This window comes from Limulus polyphemus, unplaced genomic scaffold, assembly GCF_000517525.1.
Source record: "Limulus polyphemus unplaced genomic scaffold, Limulus_polyphemus-2.1.2 Scaffold117, whole genome shotgun sequence".
Classification (NCBI taxonomy): domain Eukaryota; kingdom Metazoa; phylum Arthropoda; class Merostomata; order Xiphosura; family Limulidae; genus Limulus; species Limulus polyphemus.
In genome coordinates, this window is record NW_013665727.1 from 1023113 (window position 1) to 1047261 (window position 24149).

The 24149-nt window shown below is 33.8% G+C and overlaps 1 protein-coding gene across 1 annotated transcript in view; it reads right to left on the bottom strand.

The window, feature by feature from the left end:
* Positions 1-5320: 5320 nt before the first annotated feature.
* Positions 5321-24149, bottom strand: part of LOC106472098 (GRIP and coiled-coil domain-containing protein 1-like) — a gene marked incomplete at its 5' end in the record, with an annotated part of 71842 nt that continues 53013 nt past the window's right edge. Inside the window, 4 exons of the mRNA XM_013932730.2 lie at positions 5321-9493; positions 17844-18170; positions 20404-20543; positions 22567-22753. Of these exons, the coding sequence (XP_013788184.1) occupies positions 9014-9493; positions 17844-18170; positions 20404-20543; positions 22567-22753 (1134 nt within the window). The remainder of the gene's footprint in view (positions 9494-17843; positions 18171-20403; positions 20544-22566; positions 22754-24149) is intronic.

Genomic DNA, 24149 nt, shown 5'->3' on the forward strand with positions numbered 1-24149 from the left:
AGCAACTACTGTAATCTCTTTTCTTGTTTCTTTTCTTTTTCCTCCAACAACTGCTGTAATCTCTCTTCTTGTTTATTTTCTCGTTCTTCTTGTTTCTTTTGCTGTTCTTGTATTGCTGCAATCAAATCTGCTAAGCTGTAGTTTGATTTGCCACTTCTCGTTTCCATCTTCTTTTTTATTTCTTTTCAATCCCACTTATGACATCAATTTGTTGCGTATCTGTTCGTTTGTTAATTTCCGTCATAAATTCTTTCTGAGGAACTTCAGCAATACAAGTCCTTTCTTAATTAAACTAGTTTATTCTTTCTCGATACAACTTTGTAATACATAGAATTTCCACAGTCACTTTAAACTTAACAACCTTTATAACATATGCTATAAATCACAGTGATTCACACACTTTACTTACTGTGCCTACTGCTTGCTTGACTCTATATTCAATCTATCTGCCTGTCTATTCTTTATTTGCCGGGGTTATATACTAAAAAAGAGGGCACCTGGCAAGCACTCGAACATTCACGGGGTTCCTCAATAAGTGATGATCCTTCTAGAAACTCCATCGCGCATGCTCCCAGCTTCGCGTGACTTCCGCTGTCGTAACAGTATAAAATAACACACACAACAGTAATAAATAACTAAGCCTAATACAAAAAATAGTAAAGATAAGTAACATCCATTGAATACCTTGTTAGTGGTATATGAGTTCACATGTCCAAGATGCAACCAATGATACACTGGATCTACCACTAGAAGGCTCTTCAGTTAAATATAATGAACACTAAAACCTACAACACCAGAAAAATGACCAATTATTGTCGAAACGAATGTAATGTTGTATCTATTTACAGATTTTACATCATTCTCCATTCATGGGATGAATTATATTTTAGAATGTTACATTATCTTGCCATTAAGCTAAGAAAACTAGCTCTTAACCAGAAGATAAGTATACTCCAATTCATCTTCTATTGTGAAAATCTGAAGAAAAGAACAGAATATGAACTTCATTCAATGAATTATACTAATTTTAGTTCATATAGTTTTTCATATTAAAGAAAACTGCATCAATACCAGTGTTTACTGTTCCAAAAAGAAAGTATGGAGTTTTGCAATAAATACCACCAAACAGATGAAGCAACAAAAGGATAACTGTTCTTGTCTGATTATTTCTTATCTGAAATTGTGTAAAGTTGTACAAAATGTTAATTATTTTAATAAGAAAGAAGTATTTTAGTGTTGTTTCCTAAATTATGAAACTGCCATTCTCTAATACAGTTTGTTACTGACATATTAATGTGGATTTTATAACAAATATTTAATGTAACTATTTAGTACTTCTCTTTCACATCAAAGGAGGTCTTTGCAACGTCTTGCTTTTCCTTACTCATGTGAAATATATTTCTAAAACGTAAGTTAGCATTTTCTTAAATCACAAATGTATTTCCAATAATACTTACCTTCTCTCATACTACAGCTCTTACTCGACTGTTAGGGTTTCGTTTCCTTTGGCCATCTAAGCATTGGTCTGATTTTTTTTTCACTTGTTCCAATCTTTTATTCCCCACTTAATTGCCCTTGGTGATATCTGTCTCATGACACTCTCCACCTATATCAATGCACCTTCAATGCTGGTACTGTATATAAGCACCTCCTTTAGATAATATTGTCATTTTTTCTAGACTGACCCAATTCGCAGTCTCTAACACCAGTTGACAGTGGGGAGGAAGGGTGGGAGAGTTTGAGGTAAGCATCATTGGAAAAAGATTTTCGATTTAAGAAAATGTTAACTTCCAAAACATATTTCCTCTCACACTACTGCTAGAATCCCACATTGATAGGGTAGAGGGGCCAGTGAGGGCAGTATCCATACAAAATACATCAATATAAATTGTGGTCGTGCCAAATAAAATAGAAGATTAGTACCATAGTGGGGAGACTGCATTACATCCAGAAAAGGTATGTTCTTCACCAGGAACCTAAATCATGCACTGTGGGTGGAAGTTGACGAGATCTATCATCATCATTGACCAGGTCCCAACCATGTAGCCACCAGAATCATGACAAGAAGGTAATCAATACTGAAGTAGACAAACCCTCTCCTCAACCTGAAGAAGTCTGAAAAGCAACACCCCAAACTAGGAAAGACAGGATCCTGTATGCCATATTCAACCTGAGGAAACAGAACTCCTCTGGTCTGGAATTATGAACACTCATCCTCACTCCCCAACTGTGTGGGCAAAGTAAATTGCACTTGCCCCAGAATTATGGGGAGGACATGAAACAAACTGTGCTTAACCAAGAACCCAGAATGGGACCACTCTGCATTCAGAATTATGAGGAGACAATGGACCCCTTTCCATAACAAAGTAATAAACCAATATTGATTAAAAAGAAGGCCCACACTCAATCCAACCAGCTGAATGTCAAATCTGATCCAGTATTACGAGTAGGCTCCCACGTAGGCTGGTGCTGTTCCTACTGGCATCTGGGAAAAAAACATCCAGGGTCCTGGGTAGGAAAGTCACTCTGCAGGAATAACCTCCATAGTAAGAACTCCCTAGATCCACTTGCAGAATATAGGAGGGGGGGGGGGTAATGTTCATTGGGGAGTCCTGAGGAACAATGCTCTGGAAACAGTGCAATTGGTGAAACAATTTCCCTAAATTTTTAAAAGCAAACTGATCCAGATTTATGTAATCCACCAATCGGCAGAGATGGGCAGGATCCCCTTAAGCTTTTCTCATGATAGTCCATGAGTATTGGTCTAGCACAGTACAGTAATACCACCTAAAGTATATTGTGTTAATTGTTGCTAATGCAGATTTGGTTTGAAAAAAGCACACCTGACTGGGCAACACTGGATGGGTGGGTGTAAGATGTCAGAAAAGAAACTCTAACAGTTAAGTAAAGCTGTAGTGTGAGGTGGAGGTGTGTTTTAGAACCAAGAATATTTTTCTTTTACTTAAGCTTCATATTGTTAGTAATGTGATTTTGTTTGTTTTTGAAATTGTTATATGGGGACAAAAAGAAATTATTCCCACTGGCTTACAGTTTATATATATATACGTGTGCATTTTTCTAAAAATTGGAAATAAAACAACACACATGCAGCACATACAGTTTAAGAAATAATGAAAAATCTGATAGTTAATAAACATTATTTGCTCTGTGGATGAGACAAACTACAAAAATAAAATATGTTCTTTAGAATAAGAACAACATGTTTCAATGGAGAAATATCACTTGTATTACCAGTTATTAGAATGAAATTTCACAATTATCCCTTCTTGTCTTGAGGTTTTGGTTTGATTTTAACAATAGAAAACTAGAGGTCACTAATGATTTTGTTTTTCTGGCTTAAGTGCTAACAATGTGTTTGTTTGTTTGTTTGTTATGGATTTCATGCAAAGCTACACAAGGGCTATGTGTGCTAGACTTCCCTAATTTAGCAGTGTAAAACTAGTCATCACCACCTACTCCCAACTCTTGGGCTACTATTTTACCAACGAATAGTGGGAATAGCCTCCATCGCTAAAAGGGCGACCATGTTTGGTGTGATGGGGATTCGAACCCACGACCCACAGATTGCGAGCCGAGCACCCTAACCACCTGGCCATGCCAGACTGCTTACAATGTGACTTTTGTTCGCCAATAAAGGTTTTTGACAGATATCACATCAAAACATCAAAAGTAAAGAAATAAAAAATAATATAATTCCACAATATGCCATAAAATGATATTCAAAAGTTCTACCATGAACTTCACTGAACATTTAGAGTACCATAATGAGCACATATGTTAATATAGGTTATAATTTTATTAGCTAAATTTTTAATTGTACAATAAACCTTTGTTTCAAAACCTCATATCTCAATCAACTTTGTCATTCTTTTTTTACTGTTATTATGTCTCCACAAAGTGACATACTGTTTTTCTATTGTTTCTTCTTCTTCTAAACCCTTTTCAATCAGCTGCTATTGCTTCATTTCTCAGCAGATTGAACTGAAACTTGGTAGGGTTATACCTTGGTCCAGTATGCCTCTTTTTAAATCAAGGGTAAAACAACCCAAAAATGTAATTTTGGGCTACTGTGCAGTCATATTTATAGCAATGAAGATGAAAATTGGAACAAATATAAATTTTTCATGCACCCAACATTTTGAGTCTTTGAGGAGGATCAATTACTCAGTTATAGTTTGACCAATTTACATGGGATTTGGTACAAAGATACTTTTCTACATTGGCAAACAAAAATGGCAGACTTACCCATTTTGAGTAATTATAGGTGTGTGTGGTGGGGGGGGGGGGTCAAGATGCCAATAAAAGCATAATTTTAGGAGTTTTTTGATAATTACTCCAATGTATTTGGCAAATTTACATGGGATTTGGTACAAAGATACGTTCTTATAGGTCCTAAATATATTTTCATACAAGAATGTGGGATTTGACCATTTTTGGTCATTTTAGGTGGGGGAATCAAAATGTTAAACCCATAATTTTAGGTGTTTTGGTCAATTGCTTAGCCATGTTTTAATCATTTAATCATTTTTTCATTGGAATAGGTACAAAAATACTTTTCTGCAGGCAACACATATTGACAAACAAAAATGTTGATCTTACCCTTTTCAGTAATTATGGGAGGGGGGGGCAGCACAATTTTAGGGTTTTTTGACATTTACTCTGCTGTATTTTGGGCAATTCACATGAGATTTTGTACAAAGATATCCTTTTCCAGGTCCCATACAGAGATATGGATAATTTTGGAATTTTTGTCTTTTGCTTATTTTTTTCACTGTGGAAAGCACAATTTGGGATTTTGTACAAAGATAACATCTTGTAGGTCTCAAGCAGTGATGTAGACAGTTTTTGATTTTCCTGTGGTTTTCATGATTTTTCTGGTTTTAAAATTGGCCAAGCTGGGATTGCATGGCTGAGATACATTTTTATTTGTTCACAAGTGTTTGCCTCTTTAACATAAAATAATGGTTTCTTCATGATATTAATAAGGTAGTGATTATGCTAAACAGCACAGTTTCTAGTTTTTACCCTGGTTAACAGGTGATAAGCCAAAACTACATGTCACTTAACTCAAATAATTTAAAAGTTAACCTTTAAAAGAAGAGTTCTAACTCACCATATTTTATTTCCCAAATTTTGTAACACAAACACATTAAACTGAACATTTCCTATAAATCATGACCACATACTTTCAATTCTGAATAAAATTAAGTTTTATCATTTCAATGGATGCAAAAATATTACTCTTATCACTTTGATTATGAGATATATGATGAAATAGTTATACACTGACTTGCAGTAATATTATTAATGTATTTTATCACTTCAAATGAAACTACAGAAAATACTGTACAACACAGCTCAATCCAGTCAATCACTCTACTTATAGTACTATTACAAACATACAAAGTAAAATGACATTACTAAGACCTGTACCAACAGCTTACCAATACAATTATTTTGTTGGATAATTTTGGTTCAATTCTGTGTTCCTTCACCAGGCCAGTTGTTGAGTAAAATATATATTGCTTGTGATTTCATGAATTCTTTCAGTATTTTTTACATGCATATGATAATTTTTCTTGTAACACTTTACGAGAGCTAGCTAGTTAATAACCCTGGATACAGGAATGGAAACTAAAGTTTTCTTCAAATAATTATGAACAAACCTTAAAAAAATAGAACGTTAATCAGCGACGGTATTTCTGTGGTAACATTTATTATTCAAGTAATTAAGAAAATACAGTGCCTGTTCAGGAAATTAAAAGACAAGAAAATAATCATCTGTGTATCCGGAGTAGTGTAAAAGCTAAAAAATATAGTGAACAGTTTTGCAACCGTGTTTCTTTATGTGGCAGGGATGTAACAAGAGGATTTCTTATTTCAAGACCATTAAAAATGAAATAAGATCCTTTAGTTGCAGGTAAATAGATTTAGTTACTTAAACAATAAAACTCAACTTTTGTTTTTACCTATTGAATTTCAAAATGCCTTCACTTGTTCCAATACTCTGTTCTTTTCTTTTAAGAGGATAGCAGTTCTTTCTCTCTGACAAACCATCTGTTGTTCCAATTCCACTAATCTGATCTTGTTTTTAGCTTCCTAGTTAGAAAAGTCTTCCTTGCATTTGTCTTTTATCTTTCAGATGGCTGTTTCTAATTCTGATAGTGTTTTTTGGTAGCTCTTATTTGTAGTTTCAAGCTTAGTTTCAAATAGCTTGAAGTCTCTTTTTCCATTTTGCTAACTGCATGTTCAAATGTATGAATTATGTTTTGCAATTGAATATTACCTCAAAGCATCTCCACTGGTTGATATTCTATTTTTTTTAAGAGTTGTTCCTTGTTATTTTAAGAAAAGCTCAGTTGAAATTGTTGTATCCAAAGCTAATAAACTAGTTAGCTCCTAAAAAAGTATTCCACAAAGAATAATCAGATACCAGAAGTATGTACTATGCTGTTTATATACTTCTATCACCAGAAATAAATAGTAGCTTTCAAAGGCTTCTCTAATGTATGAATATAATAAAACATCTTGCAGATCTCCCAAAAGTACAACAAAATATGAATTCATACAGAAAGGTTCCAATTAACATCCAAATAATTCAAGTAGAAATTCAACAAATATTCTTTAAAGCACTGCTATTAAAATTCACACCAACTATTAATCATAAATTTATTGTCATATACACAGCATTAAACACATAATTTACTATTTTTTCTTGCCATTAACAGTAACTGAATATTTGAAAAGTAGGAGTGGGTAACTTTGGTCTTTGATTACCATCACATTTTATAAAATATTTTACACACACATATATAGAGAACAATTATCAACATTTATTTTAAAGGTCATATAAATCTTTTGGAAGTTTTTTTTCTGTACTTACAATATCCTAGATAACTTTTAAAAAGTATTTCTGTTTGTAACAAAATAGTGTATTTTAATTCTAAACTTTCTATACAATGAAAAATAGTCTTAAAATTTTTAATAAAGTGGCACATTATATATAGAAACAGCAATGTTGCATTTTGACATGCACAATTTTTAAAAGTTTAGTAGTGTTTGCAACTCTTGAACAATCAGTAAAAGAACAGTTTTTATCAGCTTGAAACTTCTGATTCCATTATTATGTGATTCCTATGTTATAAATTTGCTTAAAAGTACTATTAATCAACAAATAGTATAAATCAAACACTTAGAAAATTACAAATGCTTTCATAATTTTTATACCATTCATTACTGTAATTCAAGAATTGCAATGCATTATGCCAAGGCTATAGGTAATATTGATATTGATTTTTGTAAAAAAGTAAATATAATATTTATGAATAACCACAAAAGATAAATGTAGAATAATCTAAAAAAGCTTAGCCAAAATATTAAACTACTCTTTTTTTTTTAATAGTGCAGACTGAAGAAGTGCTATTCAAAGTCACAAAAACATTTTATGGCAAAATTATATGCAAGTTTCAAAAAATCACCTAAAACCAGAAAACAAAGACTAGTATTCATTGTCCCAAAAATTTATTACTGAATGTTAAAACATTATATTTTCCACTCAGATCAATATAAATGCTTTTAGTTTCTAAGACAGCATCTGACGTCTACTTCACAATGATATACCCACATTTTACTACATTTTTCAAAACTTCAGGAGCCATCTGTTAAAATTTTGCATTTTGAACCAGAGCTTAAAAGAAGAAAGTTTCTCTGCTTCACCAATATTTTGTAGCATATTATAAAGTTCTTAGCTTGATTACAATAATTAATCCATTAACAAATAGATAATAAAAAGATGCAACAAATCTTTATAATTTATGAATATACACAAAAATGTTAGCACTCTTTTAAGCAAATTAGTTGCAATATTAAGTCCTCATTAATTGGACATATGCATGTAACTTTTAACACTTTTCTGGGGCTAGGCCCAAACTTTAGACAATTTCTTTTGTTTGGCTACTCCTAAAAATGGTCAAATAATGTTGTTTAGAAAGTTAGAAATAACAAACTACTTAGTATTTTAAAATCAGTATACAGAAAATGTTTGGAATTTGTATACATTAAAGTTATGTTTTTACTTTTCATTGGTATTTCACTTGGGATATCTAATTTTCAGAGTCAAAAGAAAATGTCAAAAAACAGTTGTCTTAATCATTTTTTTTTCAACAAAGTATCATTAAATATCACAATGAAATTTCAAATAATGTCTAATCTTTCACCCTTAACTGGCCATAAATGGGTTTTCAAGAAATAACATACTTATAAGATTTCAAAACATAGACTTAGTTCCAAGAAAAAATATTAAAAAAAAAGAAACTTTTAGTCTTACTGTGATGCTTCATCATACTTTCAATGATAAAAACATCTTCATGCTTTGCAAGACTTGACATTTCATTCTTCAGCTTAGAACTTAATAATCCCAAAATAAGTTTTAGACACACTCATCTAAAATACAAATAAGTACATTATAAAATACAATTATATTTTTATTTGAAATCTTGTTCTAATATACCAATAAAACTTAACCTATATCGTGAATAAGGATTACAATATTTATTTTATTTTTTTAAATGATCTGGGCACTTCATATGTGATATTATTTTTTCTCATTTAATCTTATGTAATTTTATTTGACCACTAAGTGGTATACATAATTTTTGACATGTTGTTGTTGCTATCCAGTTTTGTAAACCTAACAAAGAGTGTCAAGTTAAAAATATCAGAAGAATTTTCTATCAGTATAGATCAAACGAGCCAAACTGATGTTAATGAACAACATTATTTTATAGCTACAGTGTATATTGCAAATAGGCAAACTGTTTCTAGGAATGCCAGCTATACTAATTAGCTACTGTGTTCAACATTTCTGGGTGTGAATCTCATGGTGCACAGACAAAATGATATTCTCAGCTGTAATTTTAACATCCTAGAAAACTATTAAATCTGGAATGTCAGAAATTTAAACTGACTGTATGTTAGAAACCCCACCTCCCCATCACCAGGACTTATTGAACTGCCGTACTTGTTCAATTTCTCGTTTAGTATACTGAAGAAGTGTTGCTATTGCATTTAGCATGTGATATCTATCACATGGATCTCCACAAAGCATATACTGCAAGACTACATTTTTTAGATACTCCATGCTTGTACCACCTTGTGATTGGCTAGATTCCAAGCGATGTATTCTCGCCTTCAGAGATTCAATTTCTTCAATGTACTTCTCTTCCTTCTCTAGCGCACTGTGCTGTAGTTCCCTAAGGGCTGTTTCTGCTTGATGACGAGAATGTCTTAATCCTGAAAGTTCTACATCTTTTCTAGACAATTCCTGAACATAGTAAAGAATCTGGTTATCCCTACTGCTAGGACGAAAAGAATGTGCCAAAAGCTCAGTGAAGCTATTTTCATTATTTATTTCTTGACTATAGACATATCCTTTGTTGTATTGGTGAGGTGCTGACTGGACAGTGTCAGATCTCTGTAGAAAAACAACAAAAATATGTAAGTCTTACAAGTGATTTTGCTATTCATAACACTTTAACATATAAAAAATTGATCTTCATACATTTTTATACTTAACTTTCATCTGAAATTATCTAAGCCATTTTAAAAACAACATACGTTTAGTAAAAAAATGTATGTATTTCATTAATTTGTAATCACATTTGAAAATATTTTTAAAATTTTACACTTTTAATTCTTAAATATCAGGTTTTCTGCTAAGAACAACAAATGCTAAATTTTCCTTAATTCACTACAAATTTAAATCATTTAATTAGTGAGAACACATCAAAATGATAACAAACGTAACCTCACATATAACAACCATGAATATGAATATGACAGTTACAAAAGTGTTACTTCTAATTCCAATACTAATAAAATTGATTCAAAACCGTTTCTGATACTAAACCATGTTTCGATAGTACCTTTACAATCTCAAGTTGAAAAAAAAAAAGCTGATGAAAATATAAATTGTAAATGTGATATATAGTTCAAACAAATACATGATTAACCCTAATGCTATGGGTCTTCCTATGGTCAGGAGACAAAGGGCATGTCATCCTGTTTGTAGAATTGTGTTCAAAACTTTATTGATCTACTATTTAATGAATGTACACCAATAAGTTTGGTATCACATTGTAGATTATAATTCAAATTTCAGTATTATAGATTAGTTAATTTCTTAATTTAAAAGTACATATTATAACAAGATTCCTAAATGTCAATTTTTGTGTGTCATGTGGTATACTGGGTACAGCTTTGGTTCATATGATATGTTTATGATGTCCAAATACAAGGTCAACAGTTTTTTACAAATAAGAAACTCAAATTAATGATATTGACAAGCTAGAATATAAAATGAGAACCTCCTATCTTTTCTATTTAATGAGGTATCACTACATTTAGTGAATCAAACACAGTGGCCCACCCACCTCTTTCCATTTTTGGAAATACTTGCTTATGTACTCCTACTTCTGTCTATGATGTGTGAGTAACCAAGCTCAGAATGTCCCCCTGGTGGTATTCTCAGCCTATTGGAGGGGGGAGTTTCCAAGAATATTTTTTCTTTTTGAATCATAGACGAAAGTAGTAAGTGCAAATCTTGTCCAAAAAACTATTTTTTTTTACTCATACACAGTTTAGTTAGTAAGCCTGATAGATTACAGTGGAATTCTGAAATATTGACAGAGAAATTTATAATACTTAGTTATTTCAAAATGCATATATAAAACCTAAAAAAAATATGTTCTTTTTCATTCTCCACATGTCAAATTTGACAAGGCTTAGCAAATTAAGGAAAGTGTGCAAAGTTTGTAAGTAGAAACCCAAAAATTGTTTTCTCTATTTCTTTATTTACTGTTCTATGCTTTAAGAAAAGTAACTGAAGTTATAATTTTCCTATACTGAAAATGTACTTCTGATAGGTACTTCCCTCCGCTCACAAGAATAGCTTTTCTTGTCCAGTGCTGCCTTCTGTATGCAAACTTTTCTTTATGCATGCCACAAGCCTTCTGTTCCCCCCTATTGGAATCAAGTGATTCCTACATGTCTCTCATCAAGCGTCACTTCTCCACCAATAGAATTGTGACATACATTACACGTGACTTTTTCTGTATACCTCCTCAAAATTATCACTTCAAAGTTTGGCAGAAGACATAAGCACTGGAGGAAAGTGGGGAGAAAGGGTGAAAAGTGTGAGGAGAGGGAAGTACCAATTGGAAATACATTTTCAGTATAGAAAAATTATAACTTCCGATATGGTACTTCCCTCTTCTCACAAGATTAGCTAGAATCCCACATTGAATAGGTGGGGGAACAGTGCAAGGGAATGACAGAAGTATCCCTGAAAGCATCCAAAGGATACCCCTAGAAGTGAGTGTGTCAAATTTGAAGATCTGATGAGGGGAACTGCACCACTTCTGACCACGTATACTCCTCCCTCATTCGTGAAGTGTGTGGGAGATAAGGGTGGAAAAAAAGAGAGGAGCACATCCAAGTGGAAGAGAAATGTGGCAGGATAGTGATCCTAACCCTGAAACATATATGGAAATTAATCCAACAAGGGATGAAAATAGGTAAAAAATGGATGTGTCCAAGGTGTAGAGTGGATAAGCATGGCGGGCTGTACTCAATAAGTCAAATACATCCAAAATCCATGCTGCTTGGAACTGGCATCCACACAGGGGTAGGATGAGGATCATACCAACTTGACCTCAAGTTCAAGAGACTGGAGGTAATCTTGAACCACTCCAGCGCTTGATCCGAGGACCTGACATCCAGTATTGAAAGGATGTCTATTAAATATAAATCAACTCTCCCAACAGTGAGACCGACCAGAACCATCCAAAAAGCAACAACATTCTCAGAATAAGATACACGAGGGATAGAAAAAGGGACAGAACTGGAACAATTCCCCTTACCTCCACTGTGACTCACAACACAAAAGGAGTATAATTGAGGTAGGAATTTAGACAACCATAAAAATGTGTGAAGACTGATGTTGATTGGTTCTACTCTAAATCCAAAACCCAGCCATGGGGTACCGTCATCCAAGTAGGATGAGGGCTCCCAATCAAAGGGGTGAACTGCAATTTGATGTCTCACTCCTTAGTGATTGTATAATGCACAGTAGAGGATATCACATCATCTACACCTGCAGAACACCACTGCCCTACTCTGGACTGAATAGTTATAGCAATCTTTGTGTGGTACCCATTCAGAAGGGTGCCTCCATGGTAAGAAAACTGGTAAGGTCTCCCATACTCCACTACAAGAAAGGGGGTGAGAAAATGCTGGAGAGTCTGGAGGAATGTCATCACCTGAGACAGCGCAATGGGTGACCACAAAAACCCTACTTTGAAAAGTAGACCATACCAATTTATTCAATACAAAGCATGGCAGGGATGGGCTTTGCCGATGCAGTCCATGGGTTGTACAGTCCGGAATGGGCAAGTTTATGAAGCAATTACATCGTGAGGTTATTCACCTACAAGCAATCATGTGGAACACTCCATCTCAACAATGAGCATTGCAAAACCATGGAAGTTAAAGCATAAGTCAACATAGCTGTACAGTGCAGATTTCTGATTGAAGAATACCTGGTCAGGCATCACTCGTCACAGAGCAGGATTCCTATAAAAAAATAAATGAAGCAAGGGCTACTGAAATGAAAAGAATTTATGAATATGGACTTACCCAGTCAAAGTCACATTGAAGCATGGCCTCAGGTGGAAAACCTGATGAAGAAGAAACTGCTATATGGTGTAAATATTGGGAGAAAAACGTATTAAGTGTAGTCCATGTGCCCGATTGTAGGATTTCCTCCAATGACTGGCAAAGACGAGATGTGAGGGAAAAGGTGAGGTGTTGCATCTGATGAGAAGACACCCTGAACAACTTCTGGTGGGAAGAAGACAAGGAGGAATAAGCAAAGAAGGGTATAGACAATACATAGATGTCTATCCGGATCAGGACGAGGGTAGAGATGAGAAATAAATATGAAATGGGCGAAACAAAGAAGTTACCCTCCATAGCTGCCAAGGTCTTTGGTAGGAAGGCACGATCCGGATAAAAGAAAAGACAGGTGTGGTGGTAAAGCATACATGAAACATCAATGGTGAACAAATCAGACCTTCAAAGTTCACAGGTTAAGAGGAGAAGGAAATATGTTTTAAGGGAAAGGTGAAACATGAAGCATGAGGAAATAGGTTCAAATGGAGGTAAAGTGAGGGAATGGAGGACCACATTAATATTCCAGTCCGAAAGACTAGGCTGTCTGGAGGGACAACGAATCCGGAAGGAAGGCATTAACATGGTAAAGACAGGGAAAGCAAAAACTTGATGGTATAGGGTAAAACGAAAGGTATGGGATAAGGCAGCCTGATAACCCAAAATCAAAGACTTCCAGTCGGTAAGACATGTGAGAAACTCAGCCACACAAGCAATAATAGGTTGGTAAGTAAGGAATCCATCAGTAGCAGATCAACTGTGTAACACCTTCCATTTGCATTGATATACCTCCATTGAAAAAGGATGTATGACACAAGCCAAAAAGAAAACTACTTGATGGGAGAAACCTGAACTCCTCGCCAAGGACCGGTTAAAAGCCGGGTATGAAGACAGAGGACATGAATGGCAGGATGTAGAACCGGTGACTGAGATTGATGAAGAAGAGAGTGAGATAAGGGAAGGAAAGGTGCAGTTGGTGTAACCGTGGAAACCACAATTCAGCTAGCCAATAGAGAGTGATCAGAAGGACTCAACATGGAGTGGTATGGATGAGAGAGACCATATGATGAACTAATCGGATAGGAGGAAAAACATAAAGGAATTCGTGGGATCAATCCTGGTTGAGAGCCTGAGAATGAGGTACAAGGGAGCAAAAGAGGGGTAATTTGTGATTGAGGACTGTGGCAAATGCATCTATGTGTGGAAAAAACCCACAGATTGTAAGGCCACTGGAATAAGAAGGAATCTAAAGACCATTCCATCATATACATTTTGTTGGGTTGGGAAAGATGAACCTCTATGAGATTGAAAGCACCTGGAATGTGACATGCAATGAAATGAGTGTGGTGTGTGTGGGCCCAGTAAAGAAAATCCAATGTACAAAAACAGAGATCTTGACCGGGTGTTCCCTTGGTGATTGATATGTGCTACCACCATAGAATTGTTGGAATGAATCATCACTAGACAATGTCTGGAGAGAGAAAGTAAGTGATTCAAAGCCCAACAGACCATAAGAAGCTTGAGGACATCGATATGCAAAGACTACTCATTGACAGACCAAGGACCTGAAGCCTCTTGGTGACTGACCCATGCACTCCAGCACTGAAGGGATGCATCTGTGAAAAGATGTAAATCCAGATGAGGAAGTGAGAAGCTTGTCGACGTATGGGCCTTGTCTAACCACCAAAGCAAGTCATCCAACAGGGTATGCAAAAGGGTAACGGGAGATGCCAAGGGATCCAAAGCAAGGTCCTATTGATCACGAAGAGCCCACTAAAAGGATCACATATGTGCACAACATCAGTGACATCACTGAAGACCACATCTTTAAAAGCAATAAAACCTTGTGAACAGAAAGTGAATGAGCTGAAAGGGCATGGTGAACTAACAATTCTACGAAATGAAGTCATAGAGTAGAAGGTTGATCCCGACTGAGATGAGTGTCAAAAAGGACACCTAAATGGACAAGATATTGGATATGATAGAGGAAGGACTTCACCAACTTGATTAACCAGCCTACCCAAGCAGCCACATAAAGGAGCTGACAAGTATGGCTGGCCGATTCCAGTTCGGAATGAGCCAGTCATCCATATAATGGTGGAATTGCAGCTCCAGAGCATTAAGGCTCTGACCACTAGAAAGAAAACATAAGGGATGGAAGCAAGCCCAAAGGGTGGGGGACAAATTTTGTAAACCACCCTGTGATGGACAAACTTAAAATATGGACAAGACCGTGTTGAGACAGGAATTTGTATATAAAAGCATTGGCGACATTCATCTTGGTCATCCATAAGCCGAGAGAAAACACCCACTGTAGAGTGAGAAATGACTCCATGGTAAAACAGGGCAGTTGAACAAATCAACTGAGGCAGGACAAATTGATGACAGGCATCCAGTCCTCAGTTTTCTTGGAAACAACAAAGAGGCTGAAATAAAAATCTGGTGAAGTATATAGAATAGGTTTTGATGGCCTGTTGAAATAGTAGGTCCTGAACTACCTCCAATAAATGCTGACCAGTCATTGAATCCCAAAGCAGAGGGAAGAAAATGTGGAATAGGAGACGTGGGAGGTGGGGAAAGAAACAGGATCACAAATCCTTCTGATAAAACTGGAAGAACCCAATGATCCTTGATGAAAGGACACCATTGATGAAGAAAATAGGAAAGTCAAGCTCTCACTGGACCAGAACTCACTAGGCAGTTATTGATACTGTTGGCAATGTGACATGCATCACCGAAGAAAACAACGAGAAGGGACAGGTAAGGGTTGGGAACCAGAAGGGCAGGAAACTGTAACAGGTGCCATATTGAGCTTTGACTGAGACAAATGAGCTACAAGATTGGATATGGTAGATTGTTGTTGTTGTACTGATTCAACTCGTGACTCCAAGGATTCGTGAATTGTGTAAAATACATAGTCCCACAAAAATGGGGCTATACGTAAATCCCAAAGATAACATGCTAGTAAACAGATGCGAGTTAAGGTCACATCATGACCTAGAAAGTCTCAACAACAGAGAAGCCATGTATGCAAAGCCAGAGCTGAAGACAATAAACAAGTCAACGTGGAGGAAAGAAGGGAGAGGATGTCCACAGAAAACCCCTCAGGATTTCAGTGGAGAGCCTCAGAAAGAAAATGGATGGTAGAGAGATACCATAAAAGAGTTGTGAGGGTAAGACGAAGGTGGGAAAATTGGGAGTGTGTCAGATCTACAACAATATTTGGGGACTGCCTCCCAAACAGGTAAAATAGAACCTAACAATTGTTGGTCTAGAAAAGAACAGTCTGCATGATGATACGCAAGAGCAAACTTATCTGAAGCCCATGGGGGATAGGCATGGTAATCCTGTCACTTAATTGTGAGGCAAATTGGTCAGCATGTACCTGAATATCTGGGGAGGGGGAACCAAATAGGGATGTGAAGACTGGTCTTGTAGTAAGGAAGAACGTGGTTCATAGGAAATAGGGGTAAGGGATAAAACACCACCTACCTGAGAAATGAAATCCAAAAGACCATAGTAGGCCTGACTCCTCAGGAGGGACATGGGAAGGCACAGCAAAATCAAGAGGTGGAAAAAGGCAATCCAAGTCCTCGTCAGCCTAAACAGGCTCAGCATGTTCATGATGAAGTGGGGCGAGGTCTCAAGTTAGAGGTTGACCCTTGTAATGTTCAATCTCCTTGGGACTAAATGCTGTGGCCTGCGACATAGCACTAGTTGCAGGTGTGACCCCCGAAGTGGTAACATGAACTTCCGATTTCATAATCAAGAAGAGTCAACCAAAATCGAAATTATTAATAATAATGCAACTGTAATAAACTGGGATTAAGATATAGTGAAGAAACAGTCTTAATAAACTTGGAAGTAATTTACTAAAGTTGAATGTGAAATTTGAAACAAACAAAGGGTCCCATCCAATCACAAGCACTGCTAAACAAGAACTGATAGTTCAGTAGAGGCATATAGAGGGACTCACATGCGTATGCCACGCTGCTATTGGTGGAGAAGTGACACATGATGATTTGCATGAGAGACAAATTGGAATCATTTGATTCCAATTGTGGGGAGCAGAATGCTTGTAGCACATGTGAAGAAAAAAGTTTGCATACAGAGGGCATCACTGGATAAGAATAGCTAATCTTCTGAGAAAAGGGAAGTAATGTATTGGAAAGTTAAGAACTTATTTGTAAATAGTAATAATATATATGCATAAATAATGTATCATAATCAAAATGTGACTGTATTTTACAAAATACTGGTTCACCAGAACAAATCAAAGAAAGGTCACTTTGTAGAGGCCAGTTTTATATTACATGAGATGGACGTACGCTGTCATTGCAACTTCTGTATTGTTAGTTAAACAAGGCTGAAAGATAAATGAAATAAAAATAATAAATATACACAGCTATATCATTTATGACATTTAAGCTATTTAAATTCAACATTTGTGGTTTCTTGTCATAATTTGTAGTCATTCTAGAAAAAAAAAAGCATAACTTATATTCATTTACTAATTTTATATGTTGGTTATGAGGTCGGTCAAATTGACCAAACCCATACAGAAATACAATAATGAAAATAACAAAAAATGTAGTTTTTCAAAAAAATAGTTTGATAATTATCTGGAGGTTAGAAGGATTTTGCATGCATAATTTGACGATTTTCTGATGCATAAAAGTATTTTTAATCATAAAATCAAAATTACTTTGCATGTTGGATAGCCAACATTTGGAAAAGAAAAAAAATGCCACAAACAAGTTATTACTCAAAAACATTTGTAATGCTTACTGATAATCTGCAAAAGTTTGTGAAGATACACATACTGTATTAAAAGTTATAGTATGAAAACTATAAAAAGCACAACATGATTATGAAGTCACTCCATAGGACCTAGCCCTAATACATAACAAAAATTATTTCCAACTTTTCAAACAATGTACCATAGGAGATTATGTAGCAAGTGTACCATCAAAACAGCATCATTACTCTGAGGATTTGTTGCTTGGATCAAATTCCAAATATCAGTACCTAGTTTGTTGATAGGGAATCTGACACATAAAAGACATATGTAGATCTACTATATATCTTGTATATACTTTTTCCATGGAAGTTGAAAATCCAAAGGAAAACTTCAACTGCTCCAATTGTCTGTTCTTTTCTTCTAACAGGGTAGCAGTTCTTTCTCTCTGACGAACCATCTGTTGTTCTAATTCCACTAATCTGATCTTGTTTTCAGCTTCCTGGTTTGCCAAGTCTTCTTTGTGTCTGTCTTTTATTTTCTGGATGGATGTTTCTAATTCTGATATTGTTTTTTGGTAGCTGTCTTTCATAGCTTCAAGTTTAGTTTCACTAGCTTGAAGTCTCTCTCTCAATCTTGCCAACTGCACTTTCAAAGATTCCACATCTTTTTGGTTATCCAAGTCCTGAGAAAAAAATTAATAAGGTGAATCACTAAACTCTAAAACTTAGATGAGAAAGTTTTACAAACAACCTGTTTTCTCTGAGGTCTGAGTGTAATGCATCATGAGAAACACATTTTTTACATATTAAAAACTGATACTCAACACATGCAATAACATGGGTCATTCACCAAAACTAAAACACTAGTTTGTGACCAAGCATTTTCACACCTACTTCACAAATATTAATATGGACAAAACGTCATATGCTTAATTATACTTAATTCACTACAAATTTAAATCATTTAATTAATTAAATCACATCAAAAGGATCAACATAATTCTCCAAGATGATGAATTTGTATATAACAACCATGAGCATAACACATTTGTCCTGCAACAAAAGTTTGAGTGTGTATGTAATACACTTTACAGTCTGACAACAGCCAACACGTAAGGGAAAAAATGCCCAAATGCAATGTTTAAAAATCAACCCCATAATTCAGTCACCATTGTAAAATTTTGGCCTATAAAACAAAAATGTTATTCACAAAATTAAGCGTTTATTTGCCACTATTATTTACTGAAAACCTAAGATAAGTTTATTTGCAAGAAACACAGAATAAATAACTTTCTCATAATAATATGCATTACCTAGAATTATATCTAACAGGTCTGTTGGCATAAGATATGCATGCACAAGTTAAATTGTCAGACTTATCTTCTTGTAGCCTTCTAATATAACCTAGAGCATTCTCCAATATGCCTAGCACCAGTGATTTTGACTTGGTCTGGACAACCATTGCTAACTTTATATAAATTTTCTGTGTAAATAAACTACAATCAATTTTATTAATACCCAGAACATTACACATGGAATAAGCTAAGTTCCCAGTACTAAATAGGCCAATTTCCCCCCCCCCCCCTCTTCAATCAGCAGAAAATTACAGCATTTCTAAATACACAAAACATTTCATATGTCATAACAACGTACAATGATACAACCATGTATTTTCTACTCCATATCAATTACCTAGAAGCAATTAGTATAGTTAAAACATTTTCAGATCATACAATTTCATTAAAAATTTTTGTTTGAAGAAAATATTAACATGATTTCCTAATACAGATATGCAACGCTTTAGAAGTGAAATGACCTGAAAATTTAAGTATTTTTTTGAGACCCTAAAGTATATTTTCAGACACATTTGGAAAGAACTGTAAATACTTCAATTCTTTTAACTTTCACTGTTGCCTTTTTCTCTATTCCATTAAAATTTAGAATTATTGGCTTCATTGCTTTTGTACATCTTGAAGTAACTTGTATGTTTTGTTACTACATGTACTAGTAGAAAAATCACATAAAGAAACACTGGATAGGAGAATTTTCATTTTAACATTTTGTTTGTTCTGCTGATTTAAACTCTGAAAATTGTTGGTTATTGAAATATCATTTTCCGATGTTATGAAAGAGAATACTGCATAAGCAGTAGGAGACCAAGCAATAATATCACAATGATGCTTAAGTTGTTACTCCAAGTTCACTACTCGTTAAAGTGAGGTGATTTACCTTAGGTTTAGAATGAATTAATAGTTAGCTAAACAATGACTTATAAGCATAAGAAACAGTTTATTGATGGTGGAATATACTAAGTGTTTCAACAGAACACTGGTCTGTCTTCTTCCAGTATATTCTACACTAAGCAATACAGGGTTATATAAACTCTTCCTTATGCTTATAAGTCATTGTTTGACTATCTATTATTATATTAGCATAATGTGCTTCCTTACTCATGCTAGAATGAATTGTTGTGAGAAGTAGGGTTAGAAAGAAAATTGCTGTTTCGGAATTTCATTATATATTTAGCACCAGACCAAAGTGGTTTGGGAGAATTTGTTTTATGATGTAATATTTTTACAATATTAAATGCTGGTATACAAGTTGTTTAAGTAATTAAACATCAGAAAAACTGAATTATATTTTCTCTATGTTATTAGATCACTTAATGTTAATTGATTTGAAAATTAGTTTTTTGTGTCAGCTCAATAACATGTATCATACAGGAAAGCACAACCAATGAAAAGTTCTAGTTTACAAAGGTGAACATAAAATACACTTGAACAATATTATCATTTGCTTAATAATCACTTTGTATGACAATATATTTTACTAGCATCACAAATATAAACAAAAAAAAAGCAATGTCAAGATGTATGGATCTAAATCTGAAATTTAATATCCTATCATGACTCATACCTCAAGATTTTTGTTTTTATTCTTCACTATAGATTGTACCCTTATTTTGTATTGTTCAAACTCTTCTTTCAATTGTTGGAGGTCCTCCTGACACCGTGCATGAAGATCCATCCCTGCTGCTAACTGGTGCTCGTAAAATTCTATAAGACAATCCATACAACCTGATGCTTACACAAAAAAACAAGAATTCCAAACAAACAAAAAAAAAGACACAGCAGAGTGAATAACCACATCTGAATACACTTTAAAAATGACATGTAATAAGTACAACTTTAAATTTCTGGATTAAAGTCTGCTGTATTTTAAATAATAAACCCCATAAACTATTACTGCAAATTATTAATGACCTTTGTTATGAAATTGAAGCCTAATCAAATCAGTTTTCTTTTACCGGTATTCAACATTTTAAGAAAACATGGTTCAAATACAGTAAGCTTCTTTTAGAAATATATTATATACATTGTGTGTAAAACAATACTTTGTCAGTGGTTAATTAATCAGTTGTGAGAAGAGTCAGTAAAATGATATCAACACGAGACAAAATTTTCAAATGTAATCCACCTTGATAGTTATGGTATAAACCATCTCTGTGCAATAATAGTTAGATATACATAAGCGATAATTTAAAAAAACTCATATCACCTACATCAGTATGTATTAATATCAAATAAAAATAGTTGTTTTCACTTATAAACATAACATCCTTGGGAAACAGACAAATTACCTTAAAATCAAATAACTAAGGATATACAACTAATTGTTCTCTTGAACCTGTGATAATCTGTAAAGCCTGTTAGTATAACAATGCCATGTTGAAAACTTGAAAATCTTTCTTTAACTCTCTTAACTGCCAGTGTTCAGCAGTTGGCCAGGTTTTTCTTCTTATTAACAGATCTTAATAACACGTACATATCACCAAGTTTAAAACATAGACATTTCAAATACACGACACAATATCTGTGACTTCTTTTGGAACATAATTTTTTTTGGTCAACTTATGGTTTATAATACAATCAAAATCACTATGTGTCACAACTATTTATTATGCTCTTATGCATTCATTGCATAATGGCTGAGCTGATAGTCAGTGTGTAGATACTTATACCATAAGTAGGGCTAGTATGCATATGCTATGGCACTCTGTTAAAAGAAATCATGCTATGCAAGACTGAAAAAATACTAAACTACTATAAATACATAGTATGTATAACAACGTTTAAACATAACTTATTTATGGTATATATATTATATTTGACGTGTTAAAAAAAAGTATCATCACTTTCTGTCAACTTTGACCGACAGCAAAATATGATGCAAGCGTTCTTTGTAACTCGAGTTACAAAACTAAAGTTCTTGTATACAAAATTCACTCCAAGATAATTACTTCAGTAAAACATATAAACACACAGTGAAACTCGTTAAGTTAATAGATTACCTTTCTGTTGCTTACAAATAACAGAATACGATAACTAAACAGCAGCAAAACTCCTGTACTGCCTACAGGCAAGTCCAGATGACTTTAAGCCTTATAGGAACTTTTAAATTCTTGTGTGCATAAAAGAGGAAGCTCTAAGAAAATAGACTATTAGAAAAAAATAATCCCAAATTTCATGAATGATATATTTACGAGTTCAACAAATTTAGATACAAAAGAGTCATGATAAAAGAAATGCAGATAGTTGACTTCTACAGTTCTTAACATTACCAACTTCAAAAGTTCACTATTTTAAAACTAATTTAGCTAAAAATAACCTTCAAAGTTATTTTAAATCTATGCATTTATGATTTTGTCTCATTTCATGACAAGTTTTTCTCTATGCAGGCAGAAAATTTAAAATTTCCAACACAAAGCCAAAAATAAAAATGGAGTTTCACATTGCATTTAATTATTTCATCCAAAACAAATGCTGAAAAATCTTACATCAAAAGAAAATTTTAAATCCCAACATTTAAGTTATAATTTTACTTAGGAGGAAGTTTGTGGAGATACATTCCAAATAATTTTTCAAAATTTAATGTCACACATTTTCTCCAAAAAGCCCGTTCCGAAAAAAGATTAATATAAAATGTTTACCTACAAAGTATAGTTATCAATTATATTATAGCACTAAGATACTAATTTGTAGGTGATAAATAGCACTAAGATTTTCCATTACTGCTTACCATTAAGGTCAACTGGTTTTTCTGATCTGTCATTTGCTGTTTTCAAAATGTTCTTATATTTGCATATTTTATCCATCAAGGTCTGAACATCAAGATTGGAATCTTCTTCTTTTTCCACCTTCTTATCATCTTCAGCCACACCTTTAGCTAAGGTGGTGTTTTCTAAGTCAAGTTGAGCAACTCTATCCTGAAAGAAAAGAAAGCTAAAACTCATTCTATTGCAAAGCATGCATTTTTAATGAAAAACATTCTATATTAGAATTATTCTATTAACAATTTTTATAAGATATGCTAAAAGTTTGAAATACTACTTAAATACATGTATTTTTCCAAACTTAAAGCTCATTACCTGTAATAAACAAGTAATGAGGCATGTGCACGAGGGTGTGTAATAGAGGCATTCACTTCACTGGCAAAGTAAAACTGAAGAGCACTCACATTCAACTAACTTTTTGTAAAAATAACAATTTTGTGTAAAATAAGAGAATTTATAGTGTTTGATTTGTGTTGAAATTAATGATAAAGATATGTCAGGAGGGAAAAATGTTATACAAAAATTTCCAAAACAGAATGAGAAACTAAAATAAACATTGAAACTCGTAAACTGAAATTACATTAAGGACTCTGAATGAAAACAAACATACATGACAGTTTTTTAATTTACAAAATTCAAAGAAAAAATATAAACTAAAAGACAAAAAAAAACATAGTTCAGAACTTTTTTGTATGAATGTACAGTGAATAAATATAACTAATTGTGAGACAAATAAAAACAGAAGTACCTGTTAATATTTTCCAACACTGAAAACACTGGACAACAAAAAATTTGGTATTGGAGAAAACCCAAGTTATTCAGGGTAATTTGATGGAGCTGATTTCAAAAATTTAGTCAGAATTTGTCCATTGCCCCTAGATTTTGAGTTATTATAGTATGTCAATATTTTACTAGGACTATGTGAAATACCATACAATCAACTCAGTACAATAGATTTATACTGTGAAATTAAGTTTACTTGGACAGTTTAATAGGTAAAAGGCATACATTTTTGATAACTTCAAACACTGACTGTACTGGTGTAAAATTCCAAATATATTGTTCATATATGCTATTTGTTCTTGATATAATTGTAGTGTATTACAGAGATGAAAGTGTCCCTTTCCTAAAAATCCTGAAAATAATTGAAGCCAAGTAAGGGGGGGTCCGGCACCCAAAATCCTGCATTTTGATGCATTTTAGTACTTAAAATTCACTTAAACAAATTACCCCATTTTTCTTACATCAATGATTATCAAATACATGTGAGAAATATCAAATCTGATTTCCCTAGTTAATGGATAATTTTCAAGAGTGCATTCTTTGGAATTCATAATTTTCACTATTGGATGTCAAAACTTATATAAAGTAATGCTTTTATAACTTACACTCAGTACTGCATATGTGTTTTTGAAATTTGTATGATTCAACTGAGACTAAACAGTTCACACATTATGAAATTGAATAGATTCATTATTAAAACATTGCTAAAAATAAATCAGACATATATTTATTGTAAAATCAAACTCATTCAAGTTTACAAAAGATC